This window comes from Zingiber officinale, chromosome 1A, assembly GCF_018446385.1.
Source record: "Zingiber officinale cultivar Zhangliang chromosome 1A, Zo_v1.1, whole genome shotgun sequence".
Lineage (NCBI taxonomy): Eukaryota > Viridiplantae > Streptophyta > Magnoliopsida > Zingiberales > Zingiberaceae > Zingiber > Zingiber officinale.
The window spans coordinates 183,051,672-183,073,682 of NC_055987.1; the positions used below are offsets into that span (position 1 = coordinate 183,051,672).

The 22,011-nt window shown below is 40.7% G+C and overlaps 2 protein-coding genes across 2 annotated transcripts; one reads left to right on the plus strand and one right to left on the minus strand.

Moving 5' to 3' along the window:
* Positions 1-1,105: 1,105 nt before the first annotated feature.
* On the plus strand, positions 1,106-2,975 carry LOC122038586 (expansin-A4-like). The gene is made up of 3 exons (XM_042598388.1): positions 1,106-1,304; positions 1,390-1,708; positions 2,227-2,975. Exons 1-3 carry the CDS (start codon positions 1,157-1,159, stop codon positions 2,534-2,536), a joined length of 777 nt encoding a protein of 258 aa, XP_042454322.1. The 5' UTR covers positions 1,106-1,156; the 3' UTR covers positions 2,537-2,975.
* Positions 2,976-5,224: 2,249 nt separating this feature from the next.
* LOC122013105 (epsin-3-like) lies at positions 5,225-6,535 on the minus strand. The gene is made up of 4 exons (XM_042569580.1): positions 6,410-6,535; positions 6,209-6,331; positions 5,961-6,122; positions 5,225-5,874 (listed from the first exon to the last, which is right to left on the minus strand). The coding sequence occupies exons 1-4, from the start codon at positions 6,517-6,519 to the stop codon at positions 5,493-5,495; spliced, it is 777 nt and encodes a 258-aa protein (XP_042425514.1). The 5' UTR covers positions 6,520-6,535; the 3' UTR covers positions 5,225-5,492.
* Between the last annotated feature and the right edge of the window lie 15,476 nt (positions 6,536-22,011).

Here is a 22,011-nt window from a genome sequence, read left to right on the forward strand (position 1 = left end):
CCATCCGCTGCGAGGCGGGTTGCCTGTTCACGCCGCTTCCTTTTTCTTTTCTTTGCCCTCAACGCTCACCCACTTCGTCTCCGATACTTGCCCTTGCGGTTAAATCTTTGCGGGACCCGCCATCAGACAACCATCACATGAAGCAGGTAACGGGGCGGGGTTGGTCGATTTCGGGTCGCTAACTTTTTTGATGGGTTCCGGACCGTCCAACTGTACGAAACTTCTATCAATGTAGTTCGAAATAAATGCGGGAAAGAAAAACAGGCACAAGAAGAGAAACGCGTGCATGTGGTGGTTCGGTCACTAGTCAAATCGGAGGCAGCCGGTCCACGTGGGTCGGAGTTGGGCCTCTCGATCATTCTCGTGTTCCGATTGGTACGGTTCGATGGACCCACAGAAAACCAAACCAATCCTCTCACAGGGCTCTCCGTGACGTGGCGTACCACATCAACCCTAGAATTAATTAAATCGTTGAAAGGTGTGTTAAACTTAGTTTAGTTAATTTTTAATTTAAGGTTAGTTTATTTAGACATTATCAAGCATTTTAATTAAATAATTTAAAATGGCGGGTATGCTCGTATTTCATCTTCGTTCCTTTTCTTTCCACCCTTTTGTTCTTTTTCTCTTTAGGTTTTGCACTGCGTGGCGCGGGGGAGGAAGCAGCGGTGAAACCGGGGAAACAAATCGAACGACAGGCAACAAAAAGGTTCGGATAAAAAGTGGGAGAATCACAGCCGTCCAACTCGCGGACAACTTGCGATGGAAGCAAAGAGAAACCGTTGCTGTCCTTTCAATCCCAAATCACACCAGTACCACACTCTCTCTCTCCATTTACCACTTCAACGCGACGCAACCTCCGGTACCCGCTTCTCGCTCTATGGCATTTTGTCCGTTAGATTGTAATCTTACGGTGCATATTAGGCAAAGATTTATGATGGTAAGGTGGAGCCGCGGTAGCGGCCACGTTCGAGTAATTATTATTACCCCATCCTTTATTCTTGACGGAAACGCCTGGTTGCTCTCGCCGTTACACTCAGGGTCCATCAAAGTTGGTTTTATTACGCAAACTGCCATCGCCGTCGTCGAGTCTATAAATGCCGCCGGTCTTCAGTTCCTCTTCGATTCGTCCCTTTCTTCCAAACCCTAGCAGCAAGGGATGGCAACGGCTTCGTACGTCTACCTCGCCTCTCTTTTCGCCCTCCTGGCTCGTGCGGCGGCGCGTATTCCTGGAGTGTACTCCGGTGGTCAGTGGCAGGGCGCTCACGCCACCTTCTACGGTGGCAGCGACGCCTCCGGCACTATGGGTTAGCAAAGCATCCTGCATTTTGGTTTGATTACGTTGCTTTTTTTCCTTGAGATTGATGGGATCTGCTTGCGCGGGGAGGGCAGGCGGCGCGTGCGGGTACGGTAATCTGTACAGCCAGGGATATGGAGTGGAGAATGCGGCGCTGAGCACGGCGCTGTTCAACGACGGTGAGAGCTGCGGATCGTGCTTCGAGATCAAGTGCGCCGACGATCCGCAGTGGTGCCACAGCGGTAGTCCTTCCATTTTCATCACGGCCACCAACTTTTGCCCACCCAACTATGCACTCCCCTCCGACAATGGCGGGTGGTGTAACCCGCCGCGACCCCATTTTGACCTAGCGATGCCGATGTTCCTTAAGATTGCTGAGTACCGCGCAGGCATAGTCCCGGTATCCTACCGCAGGTATGAGTCGCTTGAACATTAATTTTCTCTGGACGTTAATTAGGCCCCCAATTAGATTTCTTCGTTGGTCCCATTAATTAATCAACCCCTTTGTTATATATATTTATTGTTTCTTCCCCCTTTGTTATATATATAATTAGTGTTTCTTCCCCCTTTGCTATATTCAATTTTATTCCCATTGAATATCGATGTTTCTTCGTTGAGCCCTGTTAATATCTTTCTTTCGTCTGCGTGAACTTTATCTCACTGCCCATGCTGCCTCGAATGGCTCCTGACAAGCTTCGAGGCGCGTGTCCACTGGGGCAGTGATGGCGCTTGTGCCTGAGCTTTATCCGCAGTCACTTGGGAAGGAGGGCCAATCGCAGTTAAAAGTAAAAACCGCGTGTTCCGCCTAAAACAGCCATCACCCGCTTCCCATGTTCAAAACATCGTTCATTTCGTTTTTATTTACTCCGCCAAACGATTATTTCTACCATTCACCATTATAAAAGTGCAATTTGTCTCGTTGACATTGACAGGGTGCCGTGCAAAAGGTCGGGCGGCATCCGCTTCACCATCAACGGCTTCAAGTACTTTAACCTTGTACTAATCACCAACGTGGCCGGAGCCGGCAACATCGTCCGCGCCAGCGTGAAGGGGTCCAGCACCGGGTGGATGCTCATGTCCCGCAATTGGGGTCAGAACTGGCAGTCCAACGCCATCCTCGTTGGCCAGTCGCTCTCCTTCCGTGTCACCAGCAGCGACCGCCGCACCTCCACCTCCTGGAACATCGTCCCCTCCAACTGGCAGTTCGGCCAGACCTTCGAGGGCAAGAACTTCCGCACCTGATCCACAGAATTCCATTCCTAAAATCCGCTTCCCTTTTATCAGCAGCAGTATTAGTACAGCAGGAGATTAGAGTGTCGTGTCATTAGCGCCAAGGTTTTTGAATTTGGTGTTTTTGTTTGTGTTATGATATTGTTGGTAGTAGCGAAAGGTAAAGGCAGAAGAGAGAGATGCGAGTTGAGAAGTGTGTCGGTGTGTGACAGTGACTGGTTTCATTTTGACTCTGGTGGTGGTGAGTTTTCTAGGTAGTAGTAGAGGAGACAGTGTGTGGAGTATAGACTATAGACCATAGCTTGTTACTTGTAGCAGCCGAGGCTGAAGTGGCTGCACGCTATAATGGAAAGTGATGTAGCCCGCAGTTGCTGCAATTCCGTATCATCAAATAGTATTATAGTATATGTCTTCCGACCAAAGAAAAGTATGTTGTTTTGCGGTGTGAGAATTTGTCATCTATGCTTATGATGATGTTTGATATTAATTTGGTGGAAATGCCGCAGGAGCAGACTTGAAAGGTTTTTTTAAAAATATTTTATAGAGGATAGTTTGTTATAAAATTTAAGCATGGACGATAGGGTTACTAAAATAGCTGAATAAGCTTTGCCCGACCTACGTGCCAGTTTGGCAAATGTCAATCTTAAGTATTAAGGGAAAAAACTAATACGCAATTAATCAATACCAAATTTACATCGTTAGGTTATTCACGAAGTACGTCCGTTCGTTAAAAAAAAAGTAGTGCATAAGCAAAGTTTATTTAATTAGGAATAACTGGAACACTAGAGTTCCATTAGTTATATTTCCCTCAGAATATATCAGTCCTCTTTCATTATTTCTTTTAATTATTTTTAAAGAGGGACAACATCGGCAATTATATATATCTTAATATTCGATTATATATATATTAGATCTTAATATTCGATTAATCTGAATACAGTCCGATCCCATACTTTATTTATCAACTAAACGTTTAGAAATATATTTCTCTAAATGAGGCGCATAACTATAAAATGTTGGACTTTTTGACCATTCGTTACATGTACTTCTTGGTAAGAAAATTTCATGAGATCGGACCAATCACTTTCAGAGTTGGTCAATGAGGTTAACTGAGTTTATCATTTTTTAAAGCAAGAATGAGTGTCCTTGGGATTATGATGTAGCGGTAGGGTTCCAAATTATCACCCAGACATTGACGATTCAATCCCAAGCTTTGACAGATTTATAAGAATTTTTTCCTTCAAATGGGGTGTATAACAAAAGAATGCTAAGATTTTTGGCCGTCCACTGCGAGTGCTTTTGATTTATCCTGGTGGCCAGTGAAAAATTTTCGTGAGGCCGGTCACCCCAAGGGCTAGCTAGGTTTATTATTATTTTTTGAGGCAAGATTGAGTGCCCCGGTGCTATAGTGCAGTGGAAATACACTTCTCACAGTTCGATCCCTAGTTACGGTGCATTTGTAAAGACTTTTTCTCCAATGGAGCATGCAACTACAGGGTGTTGGGCTTCTGTGCTTCTCATCGTGAGCACTTCCCAATTTACACTGGTAGCCAATGGAAAATTTTCGTGAGATCAGATCGGTTACCCCATGTTCGGTGTTATCTAGTTCATCATTTTTATTGGGAAGAAGGATTGAGTATTTAATTATAGCAAAATGATTACGTTTATCTCAGACGGTCCTCACAACCCCTCCCCAGGTTATGTGAACGAAAATAAATCATGAGGTTAGTTTATAACCGATCGTCAAGTTCCTAGGGTGTAGGAGGAACTTTTTTCCGAGGACATGAACTTGTCATGAATAGATCTTTGCTCTATTGTAGCAAATCTGTCACCCTCTAGCTAACTGGACACTCCTGTGGGGATAAGGTTGGGCATTCATAAAAAAATATTGAATTAGGTAACATTAAATCTAGGCGATCAGCCTAGCCCCACATAAGATTTTCATCATCTACTATGATAAATCAAAAAATGTTTGTAGTGGGCAACTAAGAAACTCAACATCTCATGGCCACACATCCCATTTGAAGGGAAATCACTATAAACGTGTCATCCCTAGGAATTAAACCATGGGTGTCTGAGTGATAACTTGGCACCTTTCCGTAGCCTTGGGGCTAAGCTTAGACATTAAAAAAAAATGATGAATCAGGTAACATTGAACCTTGGGCGAATGACTCGGTCCCATAGTAATTTTTCACCGGCCGTTAAGATAAATTGGGAAGCGCTCGCGACAAGCGGCCCAGAAGTTCAACATCTTATGGTTGCGTACACCATTTAGGGAAAAAATCTCTACAAATATACCGTAACGGAGGATCAAACAATAGATGATTAATGATAATTTGACACTTCCATTGCACAGTTGCCCCGGGGGCAAGATTGGGCATTCATGTGGCATAAAGACGATTCGCTCGTCCCAGTACCCCTGACAAACCATATCTATACTAATACGGAGGTTAATTACGTATGACTACTAGTCATTTCTGCGGGTGGCCAAGATTGGACATTAAAACTCCTATGTGAGAAAGTAAATAACTCGGTCAGTACTTTATCTACAGGTGATTATTTTCCATCACTGAAACCATTTGCAGCCATTGCTTAGCGGAGTTCATCTTCTATGAATCCATCTCCCATTTGCTAGTGTTTGTTTGTGGAACACTAAATTGCAGTTTAGTGTATGAAGCTCTTATCTATCAAGTCAGAATCTTTAAAAAAAGTTTAGACCACATTAAGTCTGCTGTACTTATCCAGCATTATAAGAAATTGTTTCCATAACTCAAACTCGAGACCACAAATTTAATATTGTGTCCAGACTTCCCTTCCTATTCATGGAACACTATAACATATAATTCATCCATCTTTTCTAAGGAAATTGTATTGAAATCGGCTCTGAAAATTGCGTATTAGAGATCACTTGTAGCAGCATTTTGAGTATTGTGGTACACACTTTGCAACTTCTAATGGAAAAGCAACCTTATCCGTTAGCCAACGTTGGTTTTGTGGCAACGCCATTTCTTGTTTCATTAACTGCCAGAATCTTGCGATTTGATAGCTCTTGGAAGAGTCTCCCTTCGATTCTGCCTTCCCTCCTCATGAGTGGTTCGACTGTTGCATCACATTTCAAATTCTCCTTTTCGCTCTTCATGAACACATCATCATCATGCCGTCTATGCTTGCTTGGTACACTTTCATGGTCACTTGCCGATGAAAGCTGGTTCAGATTGAAGCTGCCGAAGCCCTGGATTCCTCGAGAGAGCTTTCTAGCCCGGTCGCGCTCTTCGTCGAGATGCTGGCCATTGTCTAAGAGGTTCAAGACTCGCTGTGTCTTGTACTTGACTGTGAGACCCCAGTTGAAGCTATAGAGAAACCACTAAAGTTACTTAGGCAATCACAAGATCCAGTAACTGTTTTTTGAATCGCTAAAACTAACTAACTAACTAACCCTCTTTCGTCGATGAATTTGAGGTCACCGAGGAGTTGTATGGCTCCTTTATCGTTCTGAAACTCCTCTGCGATGCTCTTCGGACCGTGAGTTAGGAGGTACTCGAGAAGTATTAGAGCCTTGTATGGCTCTCTCCACTGCTTCTTGTCAAACTTCTCAAACCTAAAATCAATATATTTTCCAAAAACTACAATCGGATTTAACATCTGAATAAAAAAGTAATTGCATCAATGATTTGAAAAACTTACTTTTTGTGCAAAATCTCCACAATTCTCCAGTAATCGTCAATCTCAAAGGCCGCCAGCGAGATGCAGCGCATGGTCTTGGAGTCGGGTGCCCAGGAGCTTGAGTTCGTGGCTTCTTCAGTGAGCCTGCAGAATAAAATGAAGCAGTTACTGCCGTGGCCAGGCCGGAGAAAGCAGAGCCGGAGAAAGAAAAGGGGAGAATACAATTGCGCCGGAGTGACATCGGTGAGGGCCAATCGTGCGGTCCGGAGCTTGTCTTTGAGGAAGAAAGAGGCTTGCTTTCTTAGCTCGTGGAAGAAGGGGGCGGCGTCCATGGCGGTCGGCGTCGGTGGTGGTAGGGTAGAAGAAGAAGAAGTAGAGGAATATTTATGAAGAATGAAGAAAGTTTGAAATTTGAACTGGGCGGGAGTCTAGTAGCCGTTTGCTCTGCAGCAGTGTGCTGTCAACATCCGGTTGGCTCGTGTTATTTTCTTTCCATCGACATGATACATGAGAAAAAAAACAAATTCTCATTTGGCACCCTACTTTATCTTTTATTTTTTTTTCAGATTTAGAATATTATATTTTTCTAGTATTTAAGTAAAATAAAAATAAATTATATTTTCTTTGTGCACTCATACTCCAAAGTGCAGGCGAGAAAAAACAGAAGATGAATGGCAGGAGGGTAGATAATTTTCTCTATTTACTTATTCTAAAAATAATGATGAACAAAGATTTAGAATTTATCCGCAGTCCACTTTTTATATATATATTTTGTTGTGCACCAAATTAGATAGAAGAAATTTTAGTGTTTTCTCACAATAAAAAAAAAATTAATTGGGCGCCGTGGACCTTCCACAGGCATTGGGGAAGGAGCATTGTCACGCAATAGAATGATTAGATCATTTTCAATCCATATTATTAAATTTAATATAATTTTCATATTAAAATGATATAATTTCAACATCAAATACTATTTCAACTCTAATCCATCAATATATTTTAAAAATATAATAAAATCACACACAATTAGGATAAAATATTTTACTATTTTATATTTAAAACAAATAAGGTTACTTAATTGAAAATACAATATTACAAGGATCTCAAACATCTCAAATACAGGGAGAAAGATCACAACTTAATCAATATCAAGGTGAAGATCAAGAATCTCAGAATCCTACGAATATTTTCGGACAATTTCATAATTATTTTAGCGGAATTGGGAGTGATCTTTCTAAATATTAGTATTATAAGATTATTAAAGTAATTTTAAATTTATGTGTGCTTTATTAGTATCGTTTGTACCATGTACTTGTTTGTTAAGCTTAGTTAGTTATCTTTTTAAGTTTGTATTAGTAATATTTTAATTTAATGTCATTACTATCTTTATTTTGTATGTCAATGTAATGGGTAATGTAGTGTAGATTTATGCATATAAAATTTTTTAATATTTTATCGTATTATGTTTATGAAATTAGCGATAATTTATAATTGTAATTATAATTAAAATTTATTAAATAAAATTAAAATAATAATTTTAATAAATTAAATATTTACTAATATTCATAATAAAATTTAAATATGCTATTAAATACACCTAATTTAAATTTATAATAAATAATAATTACATTTAATTATACTATAAATAAAGATAAAGAAAATAATTATTATTAATTAATTACATTTGATTTTATAATAATATAATAAAATTAAAAAAAAATCTCTCCATCATAAATATGGTAATGTGAATAGTGCAACACCATATTTGGTGTTGCACTATTCACATCACCATATTTGGAGTGGAATTTGGTATATGGGTTGGAGCAATTTGATGTTAAATTGATACCAAATTTGATGTTTTGATGATGGGTTGGAGATGTCCTTAGTGCCCTCACGGTTAAGGCGTAAAGGAGATTCTTAGAGTGTCATGAGTCAATATTTTATTGGACATATTTGTGTAGTATATTTATGGTATGAAATATAATATCAAATTAAATGTAAATTCTAGCTTATATTGATCGATCTTAGCTGACAGATCTTTAGCTTCATGTTTACTGTCGGAAGAGCAATCATAAACGAACTAAAGAACTCTTCAAATTTTCACAAACCAAATCCCAAAATGAACCTTTCTCACCTGTCTCTCTTCTTCATGCCTTCTTCTTCTTTTATGACTTGAACGATGTAATTATTACGACGTGTAATTATTGGCAATAATTGCCTTATGTTACTGTCGCAGCAGTAACTTCTTGGAGGCGGAGCTCGGCAAGTGTCGTTTCTAGCACGGTAACGCCAACATCTTCCACTCATCCAAGTTAAACCATAAAGACCAATGATCACAAAGATCATGAAGGATAAAGACCGATAGTCACAAAGACCACAGATTATGAAGAATAAAGACCAATAGTTACAAAAACCATATAAAAACATTCAATTCATACCATTAGTGGTAAGAAAGTTGTTATACTTAACTTAGTTGCTCTTGTAGAACAAATATGAGACATTATCATCTTGCATTTACCTCAGATTAAATCATTTACATCATTATAATCATCTTTAATCTCTCAAAATGACTATTATGTCAAAAGCATTTTCAACATCTCCAATCAATGCAATTATTATATTTTATATACTCAACAAAAAATATAACTGGTACCAGTTAATAAATGCTAAAGATATAAATCAATCTTAATCTTCCTTTTTAGCTAGAATCTATTTATTCTAATTAGTCACTTTCCTAGACCATAGACCGAATCACTCATAGCCAATAGGAAATATGATAAAGTAGCAGATATTGATCATAACTTCAAGTAGACAGCTAAATAGACACTTAGTTATCACGATAATTGTGTGCGCTAGGAAGTACGGACAAAGCCTCCAAGCAGCTAGAATCAAAGCATACGCTAGTTTTTCGAGACCAGTGTAGCGAGATTCAACATTCTTTAATATACGACTCAAAAAATATACAGGCTGTTGCTTTTGGTCGTTCTGCCAAACCAGAGCCGATCCAAGGACATGCTTGTTGGATGATAAGTAAATCCAAAGCGGCTCACCAACTACTGGCTTGGCTAACACAAGTAGTGAGTTTGGATATTTCTTCAGCTCTTCCAGCGCCCGGTCACACTCGGCGTCCCATTGGAATTTCGTGGCTCGACGAAGCACCTTGAAGAATGGCAGGCTCCGATCGGACGGTTTGGATATGAATCTGGACAGCACCGTGATCCGATCGATCAACCGTTGAGCTTTCTTCAAGTTCCGAGGCGGTGGTATGTCTTGCAAAGCTTTGACCTTGCTCGGATTGGCTTCAATGTCCCGTTCGGTGACGATGTAGCCAAGGAAGTGACCACTCTTCGCGCAGAACAGACACTTGTTGGGATTCAGTTTAATCCCTTAAGTTCTCAACGCCCGACAAGTTTCGTTGATATCTGCGTATAGGTCAGTAGCTTGGAGGGATTTAATTAATATATCATCGACGTATACCTCTATATTACGACCGATTTATCGTCAGAACACCTTGTTCATCAGCCTCTAGTAGGTGGCTCCGGCGTTCTTGAGTTCGAACGACATGACGTTGTAGCAGTATGTTTCGTCAGTCGTAATGAAGCTGACCTTCTCTTGGTTCTCGCGGGCGAACGACACTTGTTGGTACCCTTGATACGTGTCGAGCATGCAGATCAGCTCGTAGCCCGCCGTCGAGTCCACTATTTGGTCTATCCTGGGCAGCGGATAGAAGTCCTTCGGGCACAACTTTTTTAAATTGCGAAAGTCAATGCAGACTCGCCATTTGTTGCCCGGCTTGGAGAGTAGCATAACATTGGCTTGTCAGCTCAGGAATTAGACTTCCCTGATATGGTCTGTTGGTTGCTACTCGGAAAACCTAGAGGTTCCACTGTACAAAAATTTTGTACAAAGGTCTGAACCTTTTCCTAGCTACCATGTGTTCTTTTAAATTAAATTTTGGATCACCTGCGGAACTTAACACGTTTGATCCAAAACTTAATCTATTTGTTCTTTTAGGTTTTGACTTGGATCTCCTGCGGAACTTAACACGTTCGACCCAAATCACCTTAAGTTATTAATTCTATTAAATATTAATTTCCATAATTGGTTCCCAGTACTGATGTGGCGAGGCACACGGCCTTCTTGGATATGGGAGTAACCACCACCGACTAGACAAAACCTTTTATAGAAATCTAATATTTAATTTCCTAAAATAACTTTAGGTTAACCGAAAAGAACAATCAAATCACAAGGAAAAGAAAAAAACAAAAGAACACAACATCGAAAAACATATTCAAAATTCTAGAATCGTAAGCCTCTTGTATTTGGTATTATTTCCATAAATAACTAGTATGATGCGGAAAGAAAAATTACTAGTTATACCTTGTAGAAAAACCTCTTGATCTTCTACCGTATTCCTCTTCTAACCTCGGACGTTGTGTGGGCAACGATCTTCCGAGATGAGAAACCACCAACCACCTTCTTCTCCTCCTAGCTAGGTTCGGCCACAAAAAATAAAGCTTCACCAAGGAAGAAGAAAAACGCCAACCAAGCTCCAAGAGATGCAAGCTTTCTCTCCTTCTTCTTCTTCTTCTCCAAGTAGTATCCGGCCTCCACAAGAGCTCCAAGCAATAGAGAATTTCGGCCACCACAAAGAGGAAGAAAGGGAGAAGATGTTGGCCGGCCACACCAAAAAATAGGAGAGGGAGAATAATAGAGGTTGTATCTTGTGAAGGCATCCTCACCCCTTCTTTTATATTCCTTGGCCTAGGCAAATTAGGAAATTTAATTACAATAAAATTTCCTTAATTCCCTTGACATGATTTAATTGAGAAAAATAAAATAATATTTCCCCAATTAATCTGTAATGGCCGGCCACATCAAGAGGAAATAAATTAGACAAGTTTTAATCAACAAATTAAAACTTCCTAATTTGTTTCCGGAAATTTTAAAAATAAAATTTCTATTTAAAAATCTCTTCATGGTTGATAAAAGAAAATTTCTATAATTTTAATTTTATCAACATGTGGATAATTTTAAAGAGAAAATAAAATATCTCACCAATCTACAAATAAGGAAAGAGATTTAATCTCTTTCTTTAATCTTTTGTAAATCTTTTACAAGAGAGATATTTTAATTTTAATTCTCTTTAATAAATTATTTCTTCCACATAATAAAAATTAAAATTAAAATCCCTTTTTAATTTAATTTGGCCGGCCCCCACTAGCTTGGGTTCAAGCTAGGGCCGGCCACCCAATTTTATACCTAGGCCGACCCTATCTTGGTTCCCAAGCTAGCTTGGCCGGCCCCTTATTGGTGGGTATAGAAGATGGGTATAGGTGGGTATAGAACTCTATAAATAAGAGGCTACGATAGGGACCGAGAGGAGGAATTGGTTTTGGTCTCCCGATAAAATTAAGCATCCCGTGTTCGCCCCGAACACACAACTTAATTTTATCAATAATAATTCATTCCACTAGAGAACTATTATTGAACTACCGCACCAATCCCAAATTATATTTTTGGGCTCCTTCTTATTATGAGCATGTTAGTCTCCCTGTGTTTAAGATATCGAATGTCCACTAATTAAGTGAGTTACTGACAACTCATTTAATTAATATCTAAGTTCAAGAGTAGTACCACTCAACCTTATCGTCATGTCGGACTAAGTCCACCTGCAGGGTTTAACATGACAATCCTTATGAGCTCCACTTGGGGACATTATCAACCTAGTATCTCTAGGACACAGTTTCCTTTTATAATCAACAACACAAACTATAAGTGATATCATTTCCCAACTTATCGGGCTTATTGATTCATCGAACTAAATCTCACCCATTGATAAGTTAAAGAAATAAATATCAAATATATATGCTTGTTATTATATTAGGATTAAGAGCACACACTTCCATAATAACTGAGGTTTTTGTTCCTTTATAAAGTCAGTATAAAAGAAACGACCTCAAATGGTCCTACTCAATACACTCTAAGTGTACTAGTGTAATTATACAGTCAAGATAAACTGATACCTAATTACACTACGACCTTCTAATGATTTGTTCCTTTCCATTTTGGTCGTGAGCTACTGTTTATAATTTATAAGGTACTGATAACATTATCTTCTGCATGTGACACCACATGCTATGTTATCTACAATATAAATTAATTGAACAACTACAAACAAATGTAGATAATTTGACCAAATGTGATTCTTTGTTCAAAACAAATGTTTACAAAAGCTTAGGCTTTCAGTATACACTCCAACAATGGGGCCTCCAGTAGCTTCTCTATTTCCGCTTGGATGATCACATTCTGCTCCGCGCTGAAATCCCTTTTCCTTTGCTTTATCGGCTGAGCGTCCGGTCAGACATGAAGCTCATGCTTACCCACGCTCGGGGAGATGTCGGGAAGCTTATGGGTCGACCAGGTGAATACGTCGTTATTTTGTTTAAGGCAGACGACCAGCTCTGCCTTCTTCTCCTTCTCCAGGTCGGCGACAATGAAGGTTGTTGCTTTCGCTCGGATAGGGTGGATCTGGACCTCTTTCTTTTCTTCGTATACCAAGGTAGGGGGACTTTTTAATGATTGTGTTTACCTCCAGTTGCGGAGTCTTCCGAGCGCTCCTAGCCTCGGACTTGACCATCTCGATGTAACATTGTCGAACGGTCAGCTGATCGCCCTTGACTTCTTCCACCCGATCGTCCACTGAAAATTTGATTTTCTGGTGGTAGGTGGTCATTATCGCCCGGAACTCGTTGAGGGTCGATCGACCTAGAATGACATTGTAGGTCGACGACGCGTCCGCCACGATGAAGTTGGTGGTCCTAGTTCTCTTCGGTGGCTCTTCTCCGAGCGAGATGGCCAGGCGTGCCTGTCCGAGCAATAGTACCTCGTTCCCTGTGAAGTCGTACAACGGGGTCGTCATAGGCAACAACTCACTTTAATTAATTTGTAGCTGATCGAACGACTTCTTGAAAATAAAGTTCACTGAACTCTCTGTATCAATAAAAGTTCGGTGAATTGTGTATTTAGTGATCACCGCTCGGATAATTAGCGCGTCATCGTGGGGGATCTCCACCCCCTCCAAATCGTTGGGGCCGAAGCTGATCTAAGGTCCTTCGGCCTTCTCCTGATTGCATCCTACATCATAGATCTCCAACCGCCGAGCGTATGACTTCCTGACTCAGTTGGAGTCACTGTCGATCGTCCCTCTTGCGATCATGCCTATCTCTCCTCGGGAAGCATTATTCCTATTTTCTTCCTCCCGAGCGAATGGTATATTTCGCTCGGCCGGGATCGGTGTCCCCCCTCTGTCGATGTTGGTGATAGCGCTCGGGTGCCCTTCTGTTGTCCTCCTGTCGCTCAACGGATTTGTGTATCTGCCACCGATCAAGAGAAGGTGATCGACGGCGGTATGCTCTTGGGGTCGGTCGACTGACGATTGGTGTCAGTCCGTGACAATCCCGCGTGTTGTGAGTTAGCGACTGGTGGAACGAACAAAACATAAGTGTCCATACCTTGCCCTTCGACGCTTTCGACCGATTGGACACCACATGTCATACGACATGTGCCCTGATCTCCTGGTGTGGTCGCGCTCCTTCAGCTCGTGGCCCCTTGGGTGGCTGATGGCTGCTTGACGGTCGACGCTTAGTTGGCGCCGAATGTTCGATCAACGTCTCATTTCTTCTTACCACTTGGGCTTCTTTCACGTTAATGTATTTGTTGGCTTTCTTGAGCATGTGGTCGAAGTCCCGGGGCGGCTTCCTGATGAGCGATCGGAAAAAATCTCCTTCGACGAGCCCCTGAGTGAAGACGTTCATCATTGTCTCCGACGAGACCGAAGGGATGCCCATGACCACTTGGTTGAAACACTGAATGTACTCCCGGAGAGCTTCCTTAGGCCCTTGGTTCAGAAGAGGTTGATGCTCGTCTTCTAGTAGTATCGGCTGCTGACAAAGTGATGTTGGAACATGACTTGGAAATCCTTGAAGCTCCGTATTGAGCCGTTCTGCAGTCTTCTGAACCAGCGCTGCGCCGATCCGGAGAGAGTCGTGAGGAAGACACGACACTTCACTCCGTCCATATATTGGTGCAGCGTGGCTTCATTATCGAATCGATCCAGGTGATCATCTGGGTCGGTCGAGCCGTCGTACGTCCCGATCGCCAGCGGTGTGTAGTGCCTAGGCAAAGAGTTTTTGTAAGATCTCCTCTGAGAACTGCCGGTTGATCCGTTCGGAAGACACGTTGCTTCTGGGCGTCTTGCCTTTGTGTGCGTCCCGAACGGGAGCATCATTCGAAGATGATCCCCGCTTCTGATGTGCTTGGGCTATCTCCAAGGGGGTTTGGAACAAAGCTCGATGGAAGGGGATAGGTGCAGGCGGCGCTTCTCCCTGAGTGTCGTTCGGCCTTCTATTCTACCCCCACACGGAGAGTTGCTCTGCTCGATCTTCTTGCCCCGCTTACTTGTCAGCCGCCGATGTTGCAAGTTGCGGCGCTAGCCGGTCAGCTAGCGCTTGTTGTTATTGTTGCTTGATCATTTTTGCTGCTCTACCCTGAACAAGTATCTCAAGCTCCTCTTGAGTGAGCGTCACGATGGTGAGTCATCCAGTGTCCTCCATCTTCTCGGCCCGGATTCATGTGATGTTCCCATAGACAGCGCTAAATATGATCCTGTCCGAAAGTTGAAGAGACGGGGAAGCTGAGGATGTGGCGCTCATGCTGACCTCTTGTGGATTCCGTGCGGACCTGCAGCATAGACTACGTCAGTGTCGAGCCAGGGAAGGGGTCCCCGGCGTTAGCCCTTCGACACTCAAGTCAGTCATCGACGATGAGAAATGAAGCAGAGCAACAAGAACTGTAGCACAAACAGTGAATATCGCATACCTCCACTGATACTTGGACCCCCCTTTATATAGAGTTCCGGGAATGCGCGTGCACACCTCACAAGATGAGCATGTATCCCAAAGATTTCCCTAAAAAGACTTGTCAACAAAGTGCCCCTGACACAATACCTTAACGAGCCGAACATATCTCTGAAGTGACAATGGAACCTTCCGTTGTACGATCTTCTGGCAGCCCATACCCGATGTCAGAGACACCAATTCCCAAAAAGATGTTGAGGGATATCAAATTATTGTACCATCAGGCCGAGCGGGTTGGACGCTTGGTCGTCTATTCACCGCTCTGGTTCCCCGTCCGGTCGGCCGAAACCTCGGTACTCCTTGTCTGCTTGAACGAAATTCCACTTGCCACTGTCGAGTTTTGCTGTCAAGCCGAGCGGAGTAGCCGCTCGACCGAAGTTGAACTCTGTCGATGTCAGGCTTTGCTGTCTAGCCGAGTGAGGCAACCGCTCAGCTTGGCTTCAGCACATCGTTCTCCCTTGAGCGTCAGTTGTTTGAATGCTCCCCGTGTCGAGGGCGATGGTGGATTGGATCCATCTCCCCAGTCAGGGCATGCTTCGGCCGACCGGCTAATGCCCTATACACCTTGACCGCCTTGACTTTGACCTCCACCGTGGCAGTAGGGTGGGCCCCTCATCATCACCGCATCATATGCCAAAAGCTGTCATTCATTCTTTTTATTTATATATAATCCTAGTTAGTCTCTTTGACTATCCCTAGGGGTGACCGACCTAGCCATACAGAAGTTTTCCACCGGCCACTAGGGTAAATCGAGAAGCGCACGCGACGACCAGTCCAGAAGCCCAACATCCTTTTAGTTATGCCTCCCATTTAAAGGAAAAATTTCTACAAATACGTTGTAGCTGGGGTTCGAACCGCAGGTGCCTGGATGACAACCTGAATATCCTACCGCGACACCATGGCCCCGGGGACATATATATGAAATTTATAATTAAGGATAATAACAAAGAAAAAATGTACAACTCATGTAATAAAAAATATATGTATCAAATACTCCATGACATATAATAAACAATCGAAACATATAGATAACATTACATTGCATGGATTAGTAGTAGGCAAGTCGCAAACATGCAAAATATAACATCACATGCAAAGTATCAAGTAGGGTTGTAAATGAACCAAGTGTTCGTGAACAAGCTTGGTGTTCGGCTTGGTAAGTGCTTGTTTATGTTCGTTCAATATACATAAGATTAATTAAACAAACAAGCTTGAATAGCTCGTTAAGCTAAACAAATAAGCTTGAACACATATGTGTTCAGCTCGTTAACGTTCGTGAACAACGTTCATGAACAATGTTCATGAACTATATTTATTAATAAAATTCTTTTCAATATGCTAAATAAATAATAAAATAAAATAAAATAAATAAATTTAAATTATCAATCTTAATAACCAATCAAATAATTAAAAGTTTCAAACAATCAAACAAGCTTGAATTGAGAGCTTGATAACATCTAAACAAACCAAGCTCAAACCAAGCTTTAGCCAAGCTTGAACCTAGCTCAAGCCAAGCTTGAATTGAGAGCTTGATAACATCTAAACAAATCAAGCTCAAGCCAAGTTTCAAACAAGCTCAAGCTTATAAAAAATAAACCAAGTCAAGCTTGAACACTTATTTCAAAAGTTTGGTTCATTTTAAGCTCGGCTCGGCTTGACTCGATTATTTTATCAAACAAGCTTGAACATCCCAAAGCTCGGCTCGGTTTGTTTACAACCCTAGTATCAAGGTAAGATCAAAGCATAGAAGTAATTGTAACATGGCATAATATTACATGACATGCAAAAAATTCCTAACACAAAACTTAAGATATAAAGACTTACTTTCACATACATGAATTTACAATTGCTACCACCTTCCTTGGTCGTATAAAGCCTTTTCAAATCAAATTGATAGTACTAATCAAAAATATAAAAAAAAACTCAATCAAATAAAAGTAATTATAAGACAAATAATATTCATACAAAGTAAATTTATGAAGAATCATCACAACCACCGTCGTCCTCATCATCGCCACTATTATCATCAGAATTAGGAGGTATCTGACTTAGAGCAGAGGTTAACTGAAGATGTTGCATAATAAAGTCTTGTTATCGGCGCATTTATCTCATTTCCTGATATAAATAAGAAAGTATTGTTGCGGGAGACTCTATTAATATAGATTTGAGTAGAACCCATTTCTTGCCAAATCTACGATGAATCCTTGGATTTGTAATAGAATAGTGAAAATTTAAAAACAAAAATATATGTGTCTGAAATCAACTAATGAACCTAAAGAGTTTAGAATGACAAAAAATTAGTTTCTATGTGTTCGTTTAGATCTTTTGATTATATAAATGACCTCAAATATTAATTTGATCCAATATATTGAGATTAATATATTTTTAAACATCAAAATGACTCTAACATGTTTATTCATTAACTTTTTTTTAGTATTTTTAATATGTCATCAGCCGATTAAAGTTCATCTAATTAACTTAGTTATAAAAAAATATGACTTAGTCAAATTGATGTGATGTCATAAATATAATAGGAGAATTAGATGAAAATATAGGAACTGATTTTATGTCATTTCAAGATCTCTAGGTCCATCTGCTATTTTGGAAATATTTATTTTTTTGTTTTAATTTTTTTTAGCATTTTGAGATGAATCCATGGATTCGTTGCCAAATCTACGATGAATCCATGAATTTGTTGCAGAATTAATCAATTCACGACTCACTACGACCTTAGTAAAGTCATTCAAGACTTCAGCTTTTGCAATGAATTATAGATTCGTCATAAATTTTGCAACAAATATCAATTTTGTTGCAAACTCTGTGATGAATTCAGAATTCATCGTAGAGTTTCCAATAAATATCAATTTTGTTGCAAAATATGCGACAAATCTATAATTAGTAGCAGAATTTGCAATGAATGTCAAATTTCGTCATTAATTGGTAACAAATTTGGCAACGAAATATAATTTATTGCTAATATATGACAAAACTCTTTCATTGCTAATTTAGTTGTTAATTTACGTTAATTTCTTTTTTTTATTGCAAATTTTGTTATAGAGTTGTGATGAAAATATTTCATACCAAAATTTAGGTTTTTTTATTGTGGAATTCTCTTTTCTCCAGCAAGCAAGAAATGCAGCATATGCTCTCTTCCAGCAATAAGAGCATCCCTTTGCCCTCTCATCTTTTTTCTCTTCTTGCATTTTTTAGGATTTTATCCATATCGTAAACATAGTCATGTCTAGCCTTATCTTGCTCTCTTTGTGTTATTGTTGAACTTGCCAAAATTAGTTGATATTGCTAATGAAGAAGGTAAAACTCTCTTCTTTTGCTTCTTCCTCCCTATCTTCTCTTCTTTATGTTTCTCAAAAGTAATAGTCCTCCAAATGGAGTAAGTGTTGGTGCAATATCCCCTGGGTCAAGGTTGACCAGGTTGACAAGCCTGAGTCTAGATGTTTGAGTTTCGATATTCAACAATACGTGGAGATTGTAAGTGCAATCATCCGATTAGAGAGATTACTGGTGCAATTCTCCACTGGTCAAGGTTGACTAGGTAGGTATGAAGAAGAATCAAGTAGGCCAAAGGGTTGACTGAATACTTGACTGGGAAAGTCCTAACTGAAGGTTAGGCAGATGGGAAATCCTGGTGAGTGAAGCTAGGTTAAAGACCTAGTGAGTGAAGTTAGGCAGTTGGAAAATCCTAGTGGGTGAAGCTAGGTGAAAATCCTGGTGAGTGAAGCCAGGCAGGTGAAAGTCCCGGTGAGTGAAGGCGGGCAGACAGATGAAAGTCCTGGTGAGTGAAGCCAGACTGATGGAAAGACCTGGTGAGTGAAGCCAGACACATAGAAATCCAAGTGAGTCAAGGTTGACCAGATACTTGGTATTGAGAAGTCTAAGTAGGTCAAAGGATTGACCAAATACTTGACACAAAGAAATCCAGATGGGTCAAGGATGATCGGGCATCTGGTGGAAGGAAGTCCTAGTAGGTTAAGGTTGACCAGACATTTGGTACGAGGAGAAAAGTCCAAGTAGGACAAAGGATTGAACATACACTTGGTGAAGAAGTCCTAACAAGTCAAGGTTGACCGGAAGCTAGGCATGATGTTCCAAAAGGTCACGATTGATCAGATGTTGGAATTGGGGACTCTAGACTTGGGTTAAGCAAGTTAAAGGGAGACCAATCAATCAACTGATCGATTGAACAGGGGTTCAATCGATCAGTCGATCGATTGGGGCTGTGCTGCGATAAGTAGTGGCCCAATCGATCGGCCGATCAATTGGGAGCTTATATTGCGCGCATAGAAGCGTTCCCAATCAATCAGCCGATCGATTGGGTATCTCCAATCAATCAGTCGATCGATTGAGAAATTGGAAATCGTGCACAGAAGTTGAATGGATTGGGTGATCGATTCAGGCTATTTCCAGAGATCACAGAGGCACTCTGAATCGATCGACCGATCGATTCAAGGCCTTCCAATCGATTGAAAGTCATTCAATCGATTGAGATCCGACCTTTGAGCAGGTTATAGACGTTGGCGAGCGATTTCCTCCGCAGTTCTTTGATTCCTCTTCACGCGATCTTCTCCACTGCTCACGGCTAGTTCTTGGAGGTGCTTGGGATAAGTGCTAGTGCACTTCCAAGGTTCAAGAGACAACAAGTAAGCATGAAGAGAGGGTTTTCATTTGTATTCATTGTATTTTTCTTCTTACGTATGTTGTATTTGATGTGTAAGTGTTGTAAGGCTTCTCCGCCTTCGGTAGTTACCATAAAGGAGTATTTTCATAGTGAAGAGTGCTTGCATGTGTGGATCCTTGGATTAATCACCTCTTCTTGAGGTGGAGACCAAGTAAATTCTTGTGTTAACATTGTAGAGTGTGGTTCTTGTTGTTTATTCCGCTGCACATCATCGAAAAAACACATCAACAAACGCGATGAGCTATTCACCCCCCGTGCCTCACGCCGTCGCCGCCAGCATATTTCAACCCTAACAAGTGGTATCAGAGCAAGGTTTCTCTTCACCGGAATCATTGCCGAAAGGAGCAAAGAAGCTAGAGGGTGAAGAAGTTGGAGCAAAATCCATAAAGTCGAAGACTTCAACAAAAGTTCAACTTCAAATGGAATTCCAAGATGGACTTAGTTTCGACACAAGGGCGCCTCCACCATTCACAATGACGAGCTTCGATTCTTGGAAATCATGAATTTAAAATTTTTTGATGATGGAGATAGAGCAATGGTTTGCTCTAATGGAAGGCTTTGAAGCTCTAACAAGTTCAAAGGGCAAAACTCTCAAGAGTAGCAAGTGGAGCCATGAGCAAATTCAAAGGAGCGAGGCAAATAACAAAGTGACCAAGCTATTGGTTAATTTGTTGCCAAGCAATATTTTGGCTCAAGTTGGAGAATTCAAGGATGCCAAGGAGCTTTGGAGCAAATTGACAAAGATTCATGAAGTCCCCTCCACTGTACCAAATCAAGAAAGAATCCAAAGATGATAACTTATTGGATCAAGACCAAGAGGAATAGGACTTCGAAGTTGAGAGATGCTCAACTTCCGAGAAGAGGTCCAAGAAGCTTCGTCTTCAACGGAATGCAACGAAAAGGGCAAAGAGGGAGCATACTCTTTGTTCCATGTACAAGATGAAGATGAAGAAGTCTCCACCTCTAGGATTGAGGGCGAGCGACCGTCGCTGACACTGGATCAAGATGAAGGAGAAGTTTCTATTTCCAGGTCAAGCAAAGAAGAAGAAGAAAGTGTCATCCCTACACATGAAGGTATAATTATTTTAATTAAAAATAAAATTTATATTATATGTTTTGAGTGTAGGGAACATGAGTATTACAAGAGTAAGTGTCTTAAATTGACTAAGAAGAAGGACCAAGTGGAACTTAAGGGCAAGGAGAAGCCCAAGGAGACCACCCCACAACAAGGAAGAGCAAGGAGTACATTGTGTGCATCTTGTGTACTCAAAAAGGACATTACCAGAGTCAATGTCCAAAGGGGAAGAAAGTGGTCAAAGTTAAAGGAGGAAGCACAAGTCAAGGGGGAGTTTCCAAGATAAAACTCAAGGTATTATTTGTTGAGCCTATCCCCTTGAATAATGGTAAAAAGCATACTAGTTCTAACTTATATCATTTTAATACTATTTACCATAAACATAGGAGGCATGATAGAATTAATGCAAATCATGTGGCTCTTCATGCTAAGACTACCACACCTAGGGTTAGGAAGGTAGATAAAAATTTAGACAATAACTCAAAGAATTTTAGGTATAAGTCTAAAAATAAAAATGCTCAAGGACAAAATGAAAAACAAGAAACTAGAGATTTATGGAAAGAAAATCAAGTATTGAGGTCAAGGTTTGATAAAATGGAAAAGACCATAAAAAGAATGGAATATATCCTAAAAGGAAAAAATGAGCATAACCTAGGTTTAGGAGCACAAAGGTCATCCAATGGCCATAGAGGTTTGAGATACAAACCCAAGGCTAAGAAGGATGTAATATCTTATTACAAGGTTCCATATAGCTATGAAACCAACCCTAGGTCTAGCGGTCAAGTCAAGGATACAAGGGAAGTTATCCCTAGTAGTATCTTTGCAACGACAAAAGTGACTAAAACTTCTAAGAAGTCAAACAAAATCACTAAGAAAGTCACAAGGGAAGCTATCCCTAGAGTTGACCTAAAGAAGGTGACCAAGACTTCTAAGAAGCCTAACAAGGTCATTAGGAAGGTATCTAGGGAAGTCATCCCTAGTGAGTACCTAGAGCATCCAAGGAGTACCAATAGGTTTTGGGTTCCTAAAAGTATTTTCTCTACCCCTTAGATGGGTTAGAGAGTGTCAACTCTAATTAGAAGGGCAATTAACTCAATCTTGATGAAGTTGACACTCGTAGAGCATTTTCAATGTT